The 12,769-nt window shown below is 48.4% G+C and overlaps 1 protein-coding gene across 1 annotated transcript in view; it reads left to right on the top strand.

Annotated features, from left to right (window-relative positions):
* Positions 1 to 12,769, top strand: part of dnah12 (dynein axonemal heavy chain 12) — a 127,454-nt gene that overhangs the window by 21,243 nt on the left and 93,442 nt on the right. The window contains exons 15-21 of the mRNA XM_033036586.1: positions 836 to 970; positions 4,013 to 4,206; positions 5,310 to 5,556; positions 7,306 to 7,491; positions 8,633 to 8,833; positions 11,229 to 11,423; positions 12,542 to 12,663. Of these exons, the coding sequence (XP_032892477.1) occupies positions 836 to 970; positions 4,013 to 4,206; positions 5,310 to 5,556; positions 7,306 to 7,491; positions 8,633 to 8,833; positions 11,229 to 11,423; positions 12,542 to 12,663 (1,280 nt within the window). The remainder of the gene's footprint in view (positions 1 to 835; positions 971 to 4,012; positions 4,207 to 5,309; positions 5,557 to 7,305; positions 7,492 to 8,632; positions 8,834 to 11,228; positions 11,424 to 12,541; positions 12,664 to 12,769) is intronic.

Raw genomic sequence — 12,769 nt, 5'->3', positions numbered from 1 at the left:
ATGGATCCCGCCCCCGATGGCAGGCATCAAATCACGTGTTCGCAGAAGGTAGACAAAAATGCTGGAGGAACTCAGCGGGTGAGGCAGCCTCACGCAATCCTTGCATGTCTCACCCGCTGAGTTCCTCCAGCATTTTTGTCCACCTTCGATTTTTCCAGCATCTGCAGTTCTTTGTTAAACGTGTTCACCGAAGGTGCGTGGCCGTGCCGGCGGCTTTGCGCAGGATGCGGTACGGCCAGAGCTCGGGCCGGATATCACGGGGAAAAAAATCCGCCTGCGGGCCGGATGATTTGGGGCTACGGGCCGCATTCGGCCCGAGGGCCTTAGGTTGCCGACCGCTGATGTAAGTAATACAATGTAGAAACAAAGATGCTGCTTCCTTCCAAAGATAGACACAGAGTGCTGGAGTAACTCAGCGGGTCAGGCAGCATCTGTGGAGAACATGGATAGGTGATGTTTCACAGAGTGCTGGAGTAACTCAGCGGGTCAGGCAGCATCTGTGGAGAACATGGATAGGTGACGTTTCAGGTCGGAACCCTTCTTCAAACATCACTCATCCTTTTTCTCCAGAGATGCCGCCTGTCTCGCTGAGTTACTCCAGCGCTTTGTATCCATCTTTGATATAAACCAGCATCTGCAGTTCCTTCCTCCACATTGCGTTGTCTGTTCTACCCTCCGACTGTTCCTTTATGAATTAGACAATGATACCTGTAAAATGGGTCGCATCCAAAGTGTAAAATGATCTCACGAGATCTTATTTGGTGTATTAGTTAGTGAGAATATTTAGCAGTGTTTACGCGGTGAGTCTGAATGCTTTCTTTCTGTGATCTTGCAGCTGGTTGAGAAGGCAAAGCTGAAGGGTGAGACGGAGCTGCTGGCCAAGCGGGAGAAACTGATCGTGGAGCTGGAGAAACTTTCACACCGCTCGGAGGAATTTACCCAGTGCTCCGAACTTGACCTGATGCCCCAGGTTACAGCTCCACCTCCTATCACAGTCCTGTTCAACGCCACAGTGGCAGTGGTTTACTGAACCAGTGTTTGATTCATTAGTGGCATTGCTCAATCACAGCCGTGTTTGATCAGTGCGGGTGTCGGGGGTTATGGGGAGAAGGCAGGAGAATGGGGTTAGGAGGGAGGGATAGATCAGCCACGATTGAATGGCGGAGTAGACTTGATGGGCCGAATGGCCTAAAGCCCCTGTCCCACTGTACGAGTTCTCCCTGTCCCACTGTACGAGGTAATTCACGAGTTCTCCCGAGTGTTTCCCCTGATTCGAACTCGGTGAATGTCCGTAGCGGGTCCGTAGGCATTCGTGGAGAATGTCTCCTAGCGGCTCGTAATGGTCAACTACGAGTAAAAAGCAACAATTATTTTCATCACGAGTATTTTTTTACTCGTGGACATTTTTTACAGGGATGAAAAAACGTCACGAGTTTACCGGATGCCCCGAGTACCTATCGCTACGAGACATCCACGGACTCCTACAGACCCGCTATGGACATTCTCCGAGTTCAAATCAGGGGAAAACTCGGGAGAACTCTTGAATTACCTTGTACAGTGGGACAGGGGCTTAATTCTACTCCTATCACTTTATGATCATTTATGATCTTAATGCAATAGTAACATTGGTATATACAGTAGTGTTTGATTCAATAGTGGTATTAGTTAACTATCATGGTGTTTAACACAATAGATGTCACTTATAGTATTGGATCGTCACCTTGTCGTGGTGGAAAAGCTTGTGTGGACCTGAGATCCTGAGAGCGATGCCGTCTGGAGCCACGCTCCTGGTAGGGCCACCCATGGCGGTAAGGTCAAGGGGGAGGTCTCTGACAAAGAGCAATCCAACCAAGACCTCAACGGTGGAACAAGCGGAGGACGATGGCTGACCTTAGTGGAGCGTCACAACGGCTTGGAAGGCGGATGAAGGCTGCGGCAGAAAAGGGTCTCCGGTCGTCTTGGACTCCATGCCACTGGATCCTGACCCAGATCTGTCAAGGACCGTGGGGTGGCTGTCTGTGCACCAGTCTCCCCACGTTAAACAAGGTCACGCACAGGCGTCCTCCATGAGAGGACAGTCAGACTCGCTGCGAGCGACTGCCGATGAGTGTTTCATTCAACAGTGGCGTTAATTTATAGCAGTGTTTTATTCAAATATTGGTCTTGTTGATGTGATGTTCGGTGGACCGTGTGGTGTGGGAGGACCTGTTGCTCCTCCCGTGCGGCAGGTGGCGCTGCACAGGACAAAGGGAGATGTTGTGTAGAGAGTACACAGTGTGAGTGTGCAGACTACGGGTGCTGTCTGTACGGAGTTTGCACGTTCACTTGCTGCCAGCATTGAGTTACTCTAATCAAGACTTCTGTTGTACCTTGAAGGCTCTCAAGTTTTATACAGACATAGAACAAGAACACGAAAGTTGATTACAGTAGTATTTAATGCAATAGTTACATTAGATTATTACTGAAGTGTTTCGCTCAATACTGACATTAGATTATTACAGTAGCATTTCATTTCAAATGTTTAAATTTCACACACAGAGCTGTGAGTCTGTGGAATTCTCTGCCTCACAGGGCGGTGGAGGCAGGTTCTCTGGATGCTTTTAAGAAAGAGCTAGATAGGGCTCTTAAAAATAGCGGAGTCGGGATATGGGGAGAAGGCAGGAACGGGGTACTGATTGGGGATGATCAGCCATGATCACATTGAATGGCGGTGCTGGCTCGAAGGGCCGAATGGCCTACTTCTGCGCCTATTGTCTAGTAGAGTGGATAAGGGAGAACCAGTGGATGTGTTATATCTGGACTTCCAGAAGGCTTTCGACAAGGTCCCACATAAGAGATTAGTATACAAACTTAAAGCACACGGTATTGGGGTTTCAGTATTGATGTGGATAGAGAACTGGCTGGCAGACAGGAAACAAAGGGTAGGAGTAAATGGGTCCTTTTCACAATGGCAGTCAGTGACTAGGCTCAGTGCTGGGACCCCAGCTATTTACGATATATATTAATGATCTGGATGAGGGAATTGAAGGCAATATCTCCAAATTTGCGGATGACACGAAGCTGGGGGGCAGTGTTAGCTGTGTGGAGGATGCTAGGAGGCTGCAAGGTGACTTGGATAGGCTGGGTGAGTGGGCAAATGCATGGCAGATGCAGTATAATGTGGATAAATGTGAGGTTATCCACTTTGGTGGCAAAAACAGGAAAGTAGACTATTATCTGAATGGTTGCCGATTAGGAAAGGGGGAGATGCAACGAGACCTGGGTGTCATGGTACACCAGTCATTAAAAGTAGGCATGCAGGTGCAGCAGGCAGTGAAGAAGGCGAATGGTATGTTAGCATTCATAGCAAAAGGATTTGAGTATAGGAGCAGGGAGGTTCTACTGCAGTTGTACAGGGTCTTGGTGAGACCACACCTGGAGTATTGCGTACAGTTTTGGTCTCCTAATCTGAGGAAAGACATTCTTGCCATAGAGGGAGTGCAGAGAAGGTTCACCAGACTGATTCCTGGGATGTCAGGACTTTCATATGAAGAAAGACTGGATAGACTTGGCTTGTACTCACTAGAATTTAGGAGATTGAGGGGGAATCTTATAGAAACGTACAAAATTCTTAAGGGGTTGGACAGGCTAGATGCAGGAAGATTGTTCCCGATGTTGGGGAAGTCAAAGACTGGATGCATAGCTTTAAGGCAAGGGATGCAAAGTTTGAAGGAGATACGTGGGGCAGGTTTTTGTTTTACACAGAGAACCCTTGAGACCCTTCTTCAGACTGAAGGAATAGGTGACGTTTTGGGTCGAGACCCTTCTGGGTCTCGACCCGAAACGTCGCCTATTCCTTCGCTCCATAGACGCTGCCTCACCCGCTGAGTTTCTCCAGCATTTTTGTCTACCTTCGACTTTTCCAGCATCTGCAGTTCATTCTTCAACATCTCGTAAGACCATGATATGATGTTTAAAATGTAATTGCCAATTTTTTAATTGTAGTTTTCAGAACGTATCCTTCTGCTTGCAGTACGTGAATGATGTTCGGACCGTCCAGAAGAGGCTGCAAGATGCAGAGGAATTAATCGAATACATCAACAGTGAAGAGGTCCTGTACAAGTGGGACTTGACCACCTATCCACTGGCTGATATCATCAAAGTCAACACTGAACCCTTCCAGAAACTCTTTGCTCTGGTTCTCAAATGGCAACGCAGCGAAAAGAAGTAAATAGAGTCCAGAGGGTGATCACGATCGTGAGATAACGCAGCGCGGAAACAGGCCCTTCGGCCCACCTGGTCCGTGCCGACCAGTGATCCCCGCACATTAACGCTATCCTTTCTGTGCTGTATCTCTAAACTAAATTAAACTAGACTAAACTGATGGGAGAGGGAAGATGAAGGATTGACCGGGGTTAGTGTGGATACAGGTAGGCTTTTAGATTGGCACATGGATATGGAGGGGAGATCGGGGGAATATGGGGGGGGGGGGGGGGGGGGACTCTGGGTGAGGGGGGAGGGGGGGGGGGGGGGTGGAGGGGGTGGAGGGGGTGGAGGGAGAGGCAGCCGGGCACAGGAAAGAGAGAGGGGGACAGAAGAAATTTACTTAAAATTGGAGAATTCAATGTTCATTCAGTTGTGTTGTGAACTTGTACACTCTGGAGTTTAGAAGGATGAGAGGGATCTTATTGAAACATATAAGATTATTAAGGGATTGGACACGCTAGAGGCAGGAAACATGTTCCCGATGTTGGGGGAGTCCAGAACCAGGGGCCACAGTTTAAAAATAAGGAGTAAGCCATTTTGAAACGAGATGAGGAAACACTTTTTCTCACAGAGAGTTGTGAGTCTGTGGAATTCTCTGCCGGTGGAGGCCGGTTCTCTGGATACTTTCAAGAGAGAGCTAGATAGAGCTCTTAAAGATAATGGAGCCAGGGAATATGGGGAGAAGGCAGGAACGGGGTACTGATTGGGGATCATCAGCCATGGCGGTGCTGGCTCGAAGGGCCGAATGACCTACTCCTGCATCTATTGTCTATTGTCTATCCAACGGAATACGAAGTGCTGCTACTCCAGTTTGCGTGTGGCTTCACTCTGGCAATGGAGGAGACGGGAGGTTCAGTGTGGGAATGGGGAGAGGGGGTTAAAGTGCTCGGCAGCCAGGAGATTCAACGGGCCTTGGCGGACCGAGTGCTCTTCCTTGGCGAAGCGGCACACAAGCTTGTGGTTCCATCCAACCGGTTAATGGCGCCAATGTGCGGCGTGTACGAGTATCGGTCCGACAGCGTTCCGCCGGACCTTAGTCTCGGTGCGTTTCTCCCCACCCCCAGATGGATGGACGGCTCGTTCCTCGACCTGAACGGAGAAAGCCTGGAGGCGGAGGTTGACGAGTACTTCCGCGAGGTTTACAAGATGCTGAAGTACTTCCGGCAGAAGGAAAAGAAGGCCGAGCTGGAGAAGAAGAAGGTAGCCCCCCGCAGACGGGTGGTGGCTGAGGAGGAGGTGGCCGAGGAGAAGAAGGAGAACGCCACCATGGCCATGTGCGACGTGGTCCTGTCCCAAATCAGGGACTTCAAGGTAGAAGCTCATCTTTCATTTAGGTCGAGGGAAGCAGGAGAATGGGGTTAGGAGGGAGAGATAGATCAGTCATGCTTGAATGGTGGAGTAGACTCGATGGGCCGAATGGCCAAATTTCACTCCTATTCCTTATGACCTTATTTGAGCAGAATTGGGCCATTCGGCCCATCAAGTCTACTCCACCATTCAATCATGGCTGATCTATCTCCCCCTCCTAACCCCATTCTACTGCCTTCTCCCTGTAACCCCTGAAACCCGTATTAATCAAGAATCTGTCCATCTCTGTCTTAAAAATATCCACTGACTTGGCCTCCACCGCCGTCTGTGGCAAAGAATTCCACAGATTCACCACCCTCTGACTAAAGGAATTCCTCCTTATCTCCTTTATAAAAGGTTTGTCCTTTAATTCTGAGGCTATGACCTCTGGTCCTAGACTCTCCCACTAGTGGAAACATCCTCTCCACATCCACTCTATCCAGGCCTTTCACTATTCGGTAAGTTTCACTGAGGTGTCCCCTCACCCTTCTAAACTCCAGTAAGAACAGGTCTGGTGCTTTCAAAATAATTGTGATTTAAAAATAACATTCCGACATATTAAATTTACCACTGGGTCCTGCCCTCCCATCTACCTCATTGTAGAACCTCGGCCTATCTTCAATCGGACTTTACTGGACTTCATCTTGCACTAGACGTTATTTCCTTTATCCTGTATCTGTGTGCTGTGGACAACTCGATTGACAGTAAACTAAACTTTACAAAAAGGTTTTCACTATTCGATGAGTTTCAATGAGGTCCCCCCCTCATTCTTCCAAACTCCAGCGAGTACAGGCCTAGTGCCGTCAAAGAAACATAGAACCATAGAAAATAGGTGCAGGAGGAGGCCATTCGGCCCTTCGAGCCAGCACCGCCATTCATTGTAATCATGGCTGATCGTCCCCTATCAATAACCCGTGCCTGCCTTCTCCCCATATCCCTTGACTCCACTAGCCCCTAGAGCTCCATCTAACTCTCTCTTAAATCCATCCAGTGATTTGGCCTCCACTGCCCTCTGTGGCAGGGAATTCCACAAATTCACCACTCTCTGGGTGAAAAAGTTTTTTCTCACCTCAGTCTTAAATGACCTCCCCTTTATTCTAAGACTGTGGCCACTGGTTCTGGACTCGCCCAACATTGGGACCATTTTTCCTGCATCTAGCTTGTCCAGTCCTTTTATAATTTTATGTTTCTATAAGATCCCCCCTCATACAATATTAAAGTGATAAAAAAGAACATTGCGATTTTAATTATCCCACTGACCCGTTGAGTTACTCCAGCAAATTGTGCCTTCATTTATATACCATATATTTATATTCCGACATGTTAAATGTCCCACTTGGTGCTGACCTCCTATCTGTCTCATTGGAGACCCCCGGCCTATCTGTCTCATTGGAGACCCTCAGCCTATCTGTCTCATTGGAGACCCCCGGACGTTACTGGGCTTTATCTTGCACTGAATGTTATTCCCTTTATCACGTATCTGTACACAGTGGACGGCTCGCTTGTAATCCTGTGTAGTCTTTCCACTGACTGGTCAGCACGCACCTCGGACACGTGACAATAAAATAAACGCAAACTAAACTACATGGATAGACACAAAATGCTGGAGTAACTCAGCGGGACAGGCAGCAGCGTCTCTGGAGAGAAGGAACGGGTGACGTTTCGGGTCGAGACTCCATGGCTGATTGGTTTTGACTTTGTTGTATCTTCTAGGAAGTTGTTCCCATTGTGTCCATCCTGTGCAACCCGGGGATGAGACCCCGCCACTGGTCGCAGATGTCCGAGGTTGTGGGATATGATTTGACCCCAGACTCGGGCACCACTCTGAGGAAAATGCTCAGGTTGAATCTCACTCCCTTCTTGGAGAAGTTTGAAGAGACCAGTGCTGCGGCCAGCAAGGTAAGTGTAGACTTGTATTGTGTGCAACGAATGAATGAATGAATGAATGAGTTTGTTGGCCAAGTATAGTCACATACAAGGAATTTGCCTTGATGCTCTGCTCGCAAGTAACAACACGGCATACAGTGAACAATTAAAAAAGACACATAAAACATTAAAACGTTAAGAATAAAACATTACTGTTTAAAGATGTGAATGAAATAAAATAGCAGAGCAAAAGGAGGCTACAGACTTGGAGCAGCTGGGCTTGTACACTCTGGAGTTTAGAAGGATGAGAGGATATCTTATTTGAAACATATAAGATTATTAAGGGTTTGGACACGCTAGAGGCAGGAAACATGTTCATGATGTTTGGGGAGTCCAGAACCAGGGGCCACTGTTTAAGAACAAGGGGTGACCCATTTAGAACAGAGATGAGGAAACACTTCTTCACACAGAGAGTGGTGAGTCTGTGGAATTCTCTGCCTCAGAGGGCGGTGGAGGCCGGTTCTCTGGATACTTTCAAGAGAGAGCTAGATAGGGCTCTTAAAGATAGCAGAGTCAGGGGATATGGGGAGAAGGCAGGAACGGGGTACTGATTGGGGATGATCAACCATGATCACATTGAATGGCGGTGCTGGCTCGAAGGGCCGAATGGCCTACTCCTGCACCTAATGTCTATTGATGCATGCTTCCGGCGACAATCAGTGGGAGCCATCACTTGTGGCAGTAGATGATAGTGGTGGCAGAATTAGCTCAGGATACTTCCTGTTTCCAGCCCTGCGATGTGGATGCTTCTGCTATGGGGCCAGTTGCTTGGAAAGTACATACAGTATATTATAATATAATATATTGGGCTGGGCGAGAAACAAGGGGGACTACTGAGTCACTGCCCGTTACCCACACAAGTTTGTATAGTTGTCCTGCACGCAAACAAAGAATCTCACAGTGTAGGAAGGAACTGCAGATGCCTGTTTACACCAAAGATAAGACACAAGGTGCTGGAGTAACTGAGCGGGTCAGGCAGAATCTCTGGAGAGAAGGAATGGGTGACATTTCATGTCGGGACCCTTTTTCAGACCAAGTACACATGATGATAAAGTATCTATCAACCAATCGATCGATATTGATCAACAAAATAAAACTATTATTCTGTGTTTAGGAATTCTCGTTGGAGAAGGCCATGCACACCATGGATGAGGCGTGGGAGTCGATTAGCTTCAATACAAGTTTGTATCGAGATACCGGCGTCTCGATCCTGTCGGCTGTGGACGAGATTCAAACCATCCTCGATGACCAAATCATCAAGACCCAGACGATGAGAGGGTCACCATTCTGTAAACCTTTTGAAGATAAAATCAAGGTGGGTGTAGTTTCACGAGATTGATCCCTGGGATGGCGGGACTGTCATATGAGGAAAGACTGAAAAGACTAGGCTTGTATTCACTGGAGTTTAGAAGGATGAGGGGGATCTTATAGAAACATATTAAATTATAAAAGGACTGGACAAGCTAGATGCAGGAAAAATTTTCCCAATGTTGGGCGAGTCCAGAACCAGGGGCCACAGTCTTAGAAAAAAATGGAGGCCATTTAAGACTGAGGTGAGAAAAAACATTTTCACCCAGAGAGTTGTGAATTTGTGGAATTCCCTGCCACAGAGGGCAGTGGAGGCCAAGTCACTGGATAGATTTAAGAGAGTTAGATAGAGCTCTAGGGGCTAGTGGAGTTAAGGGATATGGGGAGAAGGCAGGCACGGGTTATTGATAGGGGACGATCAGCCATGATCACAATGAATGGCGGTGCTGGCTCGAAGGGCCGAATGGCCTCCTCCTGCACCTATTTTCTATGTTGCTATGTAACAGTAGAAAGCACAGGTAAATTAAAATGAACTTAACAGCAATTAACCCCCCCTCCCCCCACCCCCCACCCCACTTGTATCCACCTATCACTCGCCACGCTTTGGGACTGCCCTTCCTCTCTTCCAGCTTCAGCTCCACCCCTGCCCCCAGCACAACTAGTGCAGGCAGGTGGGACTAGTGTAGCTGGGACATGTTGGCCAGCGTGGACAAGATGGGCCGAAGTGCATGTTTCCTCGCTGTATCAGTCTAACCAGTCTGAACAAGGATCCCAACCCGAAACGTCTCCCACCCATGTTCTCCGCAAATGCTGCCTGACCCGCTGAGTTACTCCAGCACTCTGTGAAACGTCACCTATCCATGTTCTCCACAGATGCTGCCTGACCCGCTGAGTTACTCCAGCACCCTGTGTCAATCCTTGCTATAAACCATCATCAGCAGTTCATTCCTACTACATTTTTATGGCATTAACTAACATTTTAATAGGATTATAAAGAGATATTGCGAGGCCTGTATTTTTAATCAACTGTATGTACAACATTTTGACCTCAATGGACATTTATTCTGTGTTATTTGATGCTCTAAAGCGATGGGTGAACAGTGGGCAATGAATGAACATTCATCAAAGTTTAGTTTAGTTGAGAGATACAGCGGGGAAACAGGCCCTTCGGCCCATCAAGTCTACACTGACCAGCTTCTTCTTCTTCTTGCGAATGAAACATAAATAAACCAAAGGAATAGTTAGATCTGGCGCCGGGTGTTGAGCAGCCAGGTTGTTGTCTGTGTTGGCGTCAATGTCTGCCAGGCCCCGACACAGCTTCATGTGGTGGGTGGTAGAGCGGGCACCCAGAGATGACACGGTTGGCGGTCTGTTGTTCTGCTCCACATTCACAGGCTGGGCTTTGGCAGAGCCCCCATCCCCACACGCTGGCATTGAAACGCCCAACTCCAGTACCAAGTCTGTTGAGCTTCACCCATGCTCCTCTGGGGAGGTCAGACCCTGGACAGCTTTTATCTGGTGAAGAGATGTAGCTGTGTAATGGAGATGAGGTTGCCTTCCACTCCTGTGACCAGCGATCCCTGCACACTTACACTATCCTACACACACTAAGGACAATTTACAGTTATGCCAAGCCAATTAACCTGTAAACCTTCCGCGCTGTATCTCTAAACAATAATAATAATAATATATTTTATTGTCATTGCACAGAGGTGCAACGAGATTTGGTATGCAGCTTCCATCCGATGTCATAACTTAAACAACTAAAATTTAGATACCCAGAGAAACATGAATTATTAAAAATAAGTAAAACAGTAAAACAATCTAAAGTGCAAATAGGTCTGTGCCGGGTCTATGCGAGAGTGCCGGGTCAATGCGCGAGTGCCGGGTCTATGTGCGAGTGCCGGGTCTATGTGCGAGTGCCGGGTCTATGTGCGAGTGCCGGGTCTATGCGCGAGTGCCGGGTCTATGCGAGAGTGCCGGGTCTATGTGCGAGTGCCGGGTCTATGTGCGAGTGCCGGGTCTATGTGCGAGTGCCGGGTCTATGTGCGAGTGCCGGGTCTATGTGCGAGTGCCGGGTCTATGTGCGAGTGCCGGGTCTATGTGCGAGTGCCGGGTCTATGTGCGAGTGCCGGGTCTATGTGCGAGTGCCGGGTCTATGTGCGAGTGCCGGGTCTATGTGCGAGTGCCGGGTCTATGTGCGAGTGCCGGGTCTATGTGCGAGTGCCGGGTCTATGTGCGAGTGCCGGGTCTATGTGCGAGTGCCGGGTCTATGCGAGAGTGCCGGGTCTATGTGCGAGTGCCGGGTCGATGAGCGGCAGACTAGACTAGACTAGACTAAACAGACAATCGCGGTGCATTTGTTGCAACATAACATCACTGCTCTGCTTGTGTGGCCCAAGCACTGGGAGGAGAGACTGATTAACATCCAGGAGACCATCGATGAATGGCTGAAGGTCCAGGCACAGTGGCTCTACCTCGACCCCATCTTCTCCTCCGAGGACATCATGCAGCAGATGCCCGAGGAGGGCCGGCTCTTCCAGACGGTCGACAGGAACTGGAAGGACATCATGAGACACTGCGTGAAAAACCCCAAGGTACGTACGCACGCAAATCAGCGCCTGATTAGTACGGGAGTCAGGGGTTACGGGTATAAGGCAGGAGAATGGGGTATGGAGGGTGAGATAGATCAGCCATGATTGAATGACAGAGTAGACTTGACTCTAATTGTAAACTCCAATCTCACCAGGCACTAATTTACTGTTGTGTCTTTAAAAAAAAATGTAAATAGTGGTTCTGTTCTATTCTGTTTTGCACAATCCCGCAGGCATTGCCACTTTCATTTCACTGTACATCTTGTATGTGACAAATAAAGTTAACTTGATGATGTGGCATGACTTGATGGGCCGAATGGCCTAATTCTACTCCTATTCCTTATCTAATGGGTGAGTGGCCTATCTCTGTCCCTAGAATAAATGAATTTATGAATATGTCCAAAATAGTAAAGATCTGGTATTTCTGGTACAAACATTTTTCTTTAATCCATATCCGTTTGGATAGCTTACAACTCAATGGTAGGAGTATTGAATTCTCCAATTTTAGGTAAACTAATCCCCCCCTCCCTTTTCCCCCCTTTCGTCCCTGTGTTCCACCCATCTCTACCTTTCTCCTTCTCCCCCTCTGCCCCCTCCCCACCTATCTTCCTTCCTCCGGCTTCACATTTCATATCTCTTCTATCCATATCTCTTTATCTCACACTTTTTCTTTGTTCATCTTTGGTCTTTGTCCACCCATCTGCCCATCAAGCCCCCTCCCCCTCACGCGTATCCACCTATCACTCGCCAGGCTATATCCAGCCTCCTCCTCTCTTCCAGCTTCCCGCCACCACCACCATCAGTCTGAAGACGGGTCCGATCTGAAACGTCACCTATCCATGTTCTCCACAGATGCTGCCTGACCCGCTGAGTTACTCCAGCATTCTGTGAAACGTCATCTATCCATGTTCTCCACAGATGCTGCCTGACCCGCTGAGTTACTCCAGCACTTTGTGAAACGTCACCTATCCATGTTCTCCACAGATGCTGCCTGACCCACTGAGTTACTCCAGCACTTTGTGAAACGTCACCTATCCATGTTCTCCACAGATGCTGCCTGACCCGCTGAGTTACTCCAGCACTCTGTGTTTATTTGCTGTTTAATCCATTCCTGGCGATAGGTTCTGACAGCAACAGCCATGACGGGATTACTGGCGAAACTGCAGGACTGTAACAGTCTACTGGAGAAAATCATGAAGGGACTCAACGCGTACCTGGAGAAAAAACGTCTCTTCTTTCCCAGGTACGTTACAATCAATGACTTCTACAGACGGGTCTAGACCCGAAACGTCACCCATTCCTTCCCTCCAGAGATGCTGCCTGGCTCTCCCGCGGAGTTACTCCAGCAT

Source organism: Amblyraja radiata, chromosome 18 (assembly GCF_010909765.2).
Source record: "Amblyraja radiata isolate CabotCenter1 chromosome 18, sAmbRad1.1.pri, whole genome shotgun sequence".
Lineage (NCBI taxonomy): Eukaryota > Metazoa > Chordata > Chondrichthyes > Rajiformes > Rajidae > Amblyraja > Amblyraja radiata.
Note: the sequence above shows the minus strand (reverse complement) of the source record. Positions and strands in the feature narration are given on the sequence as shown.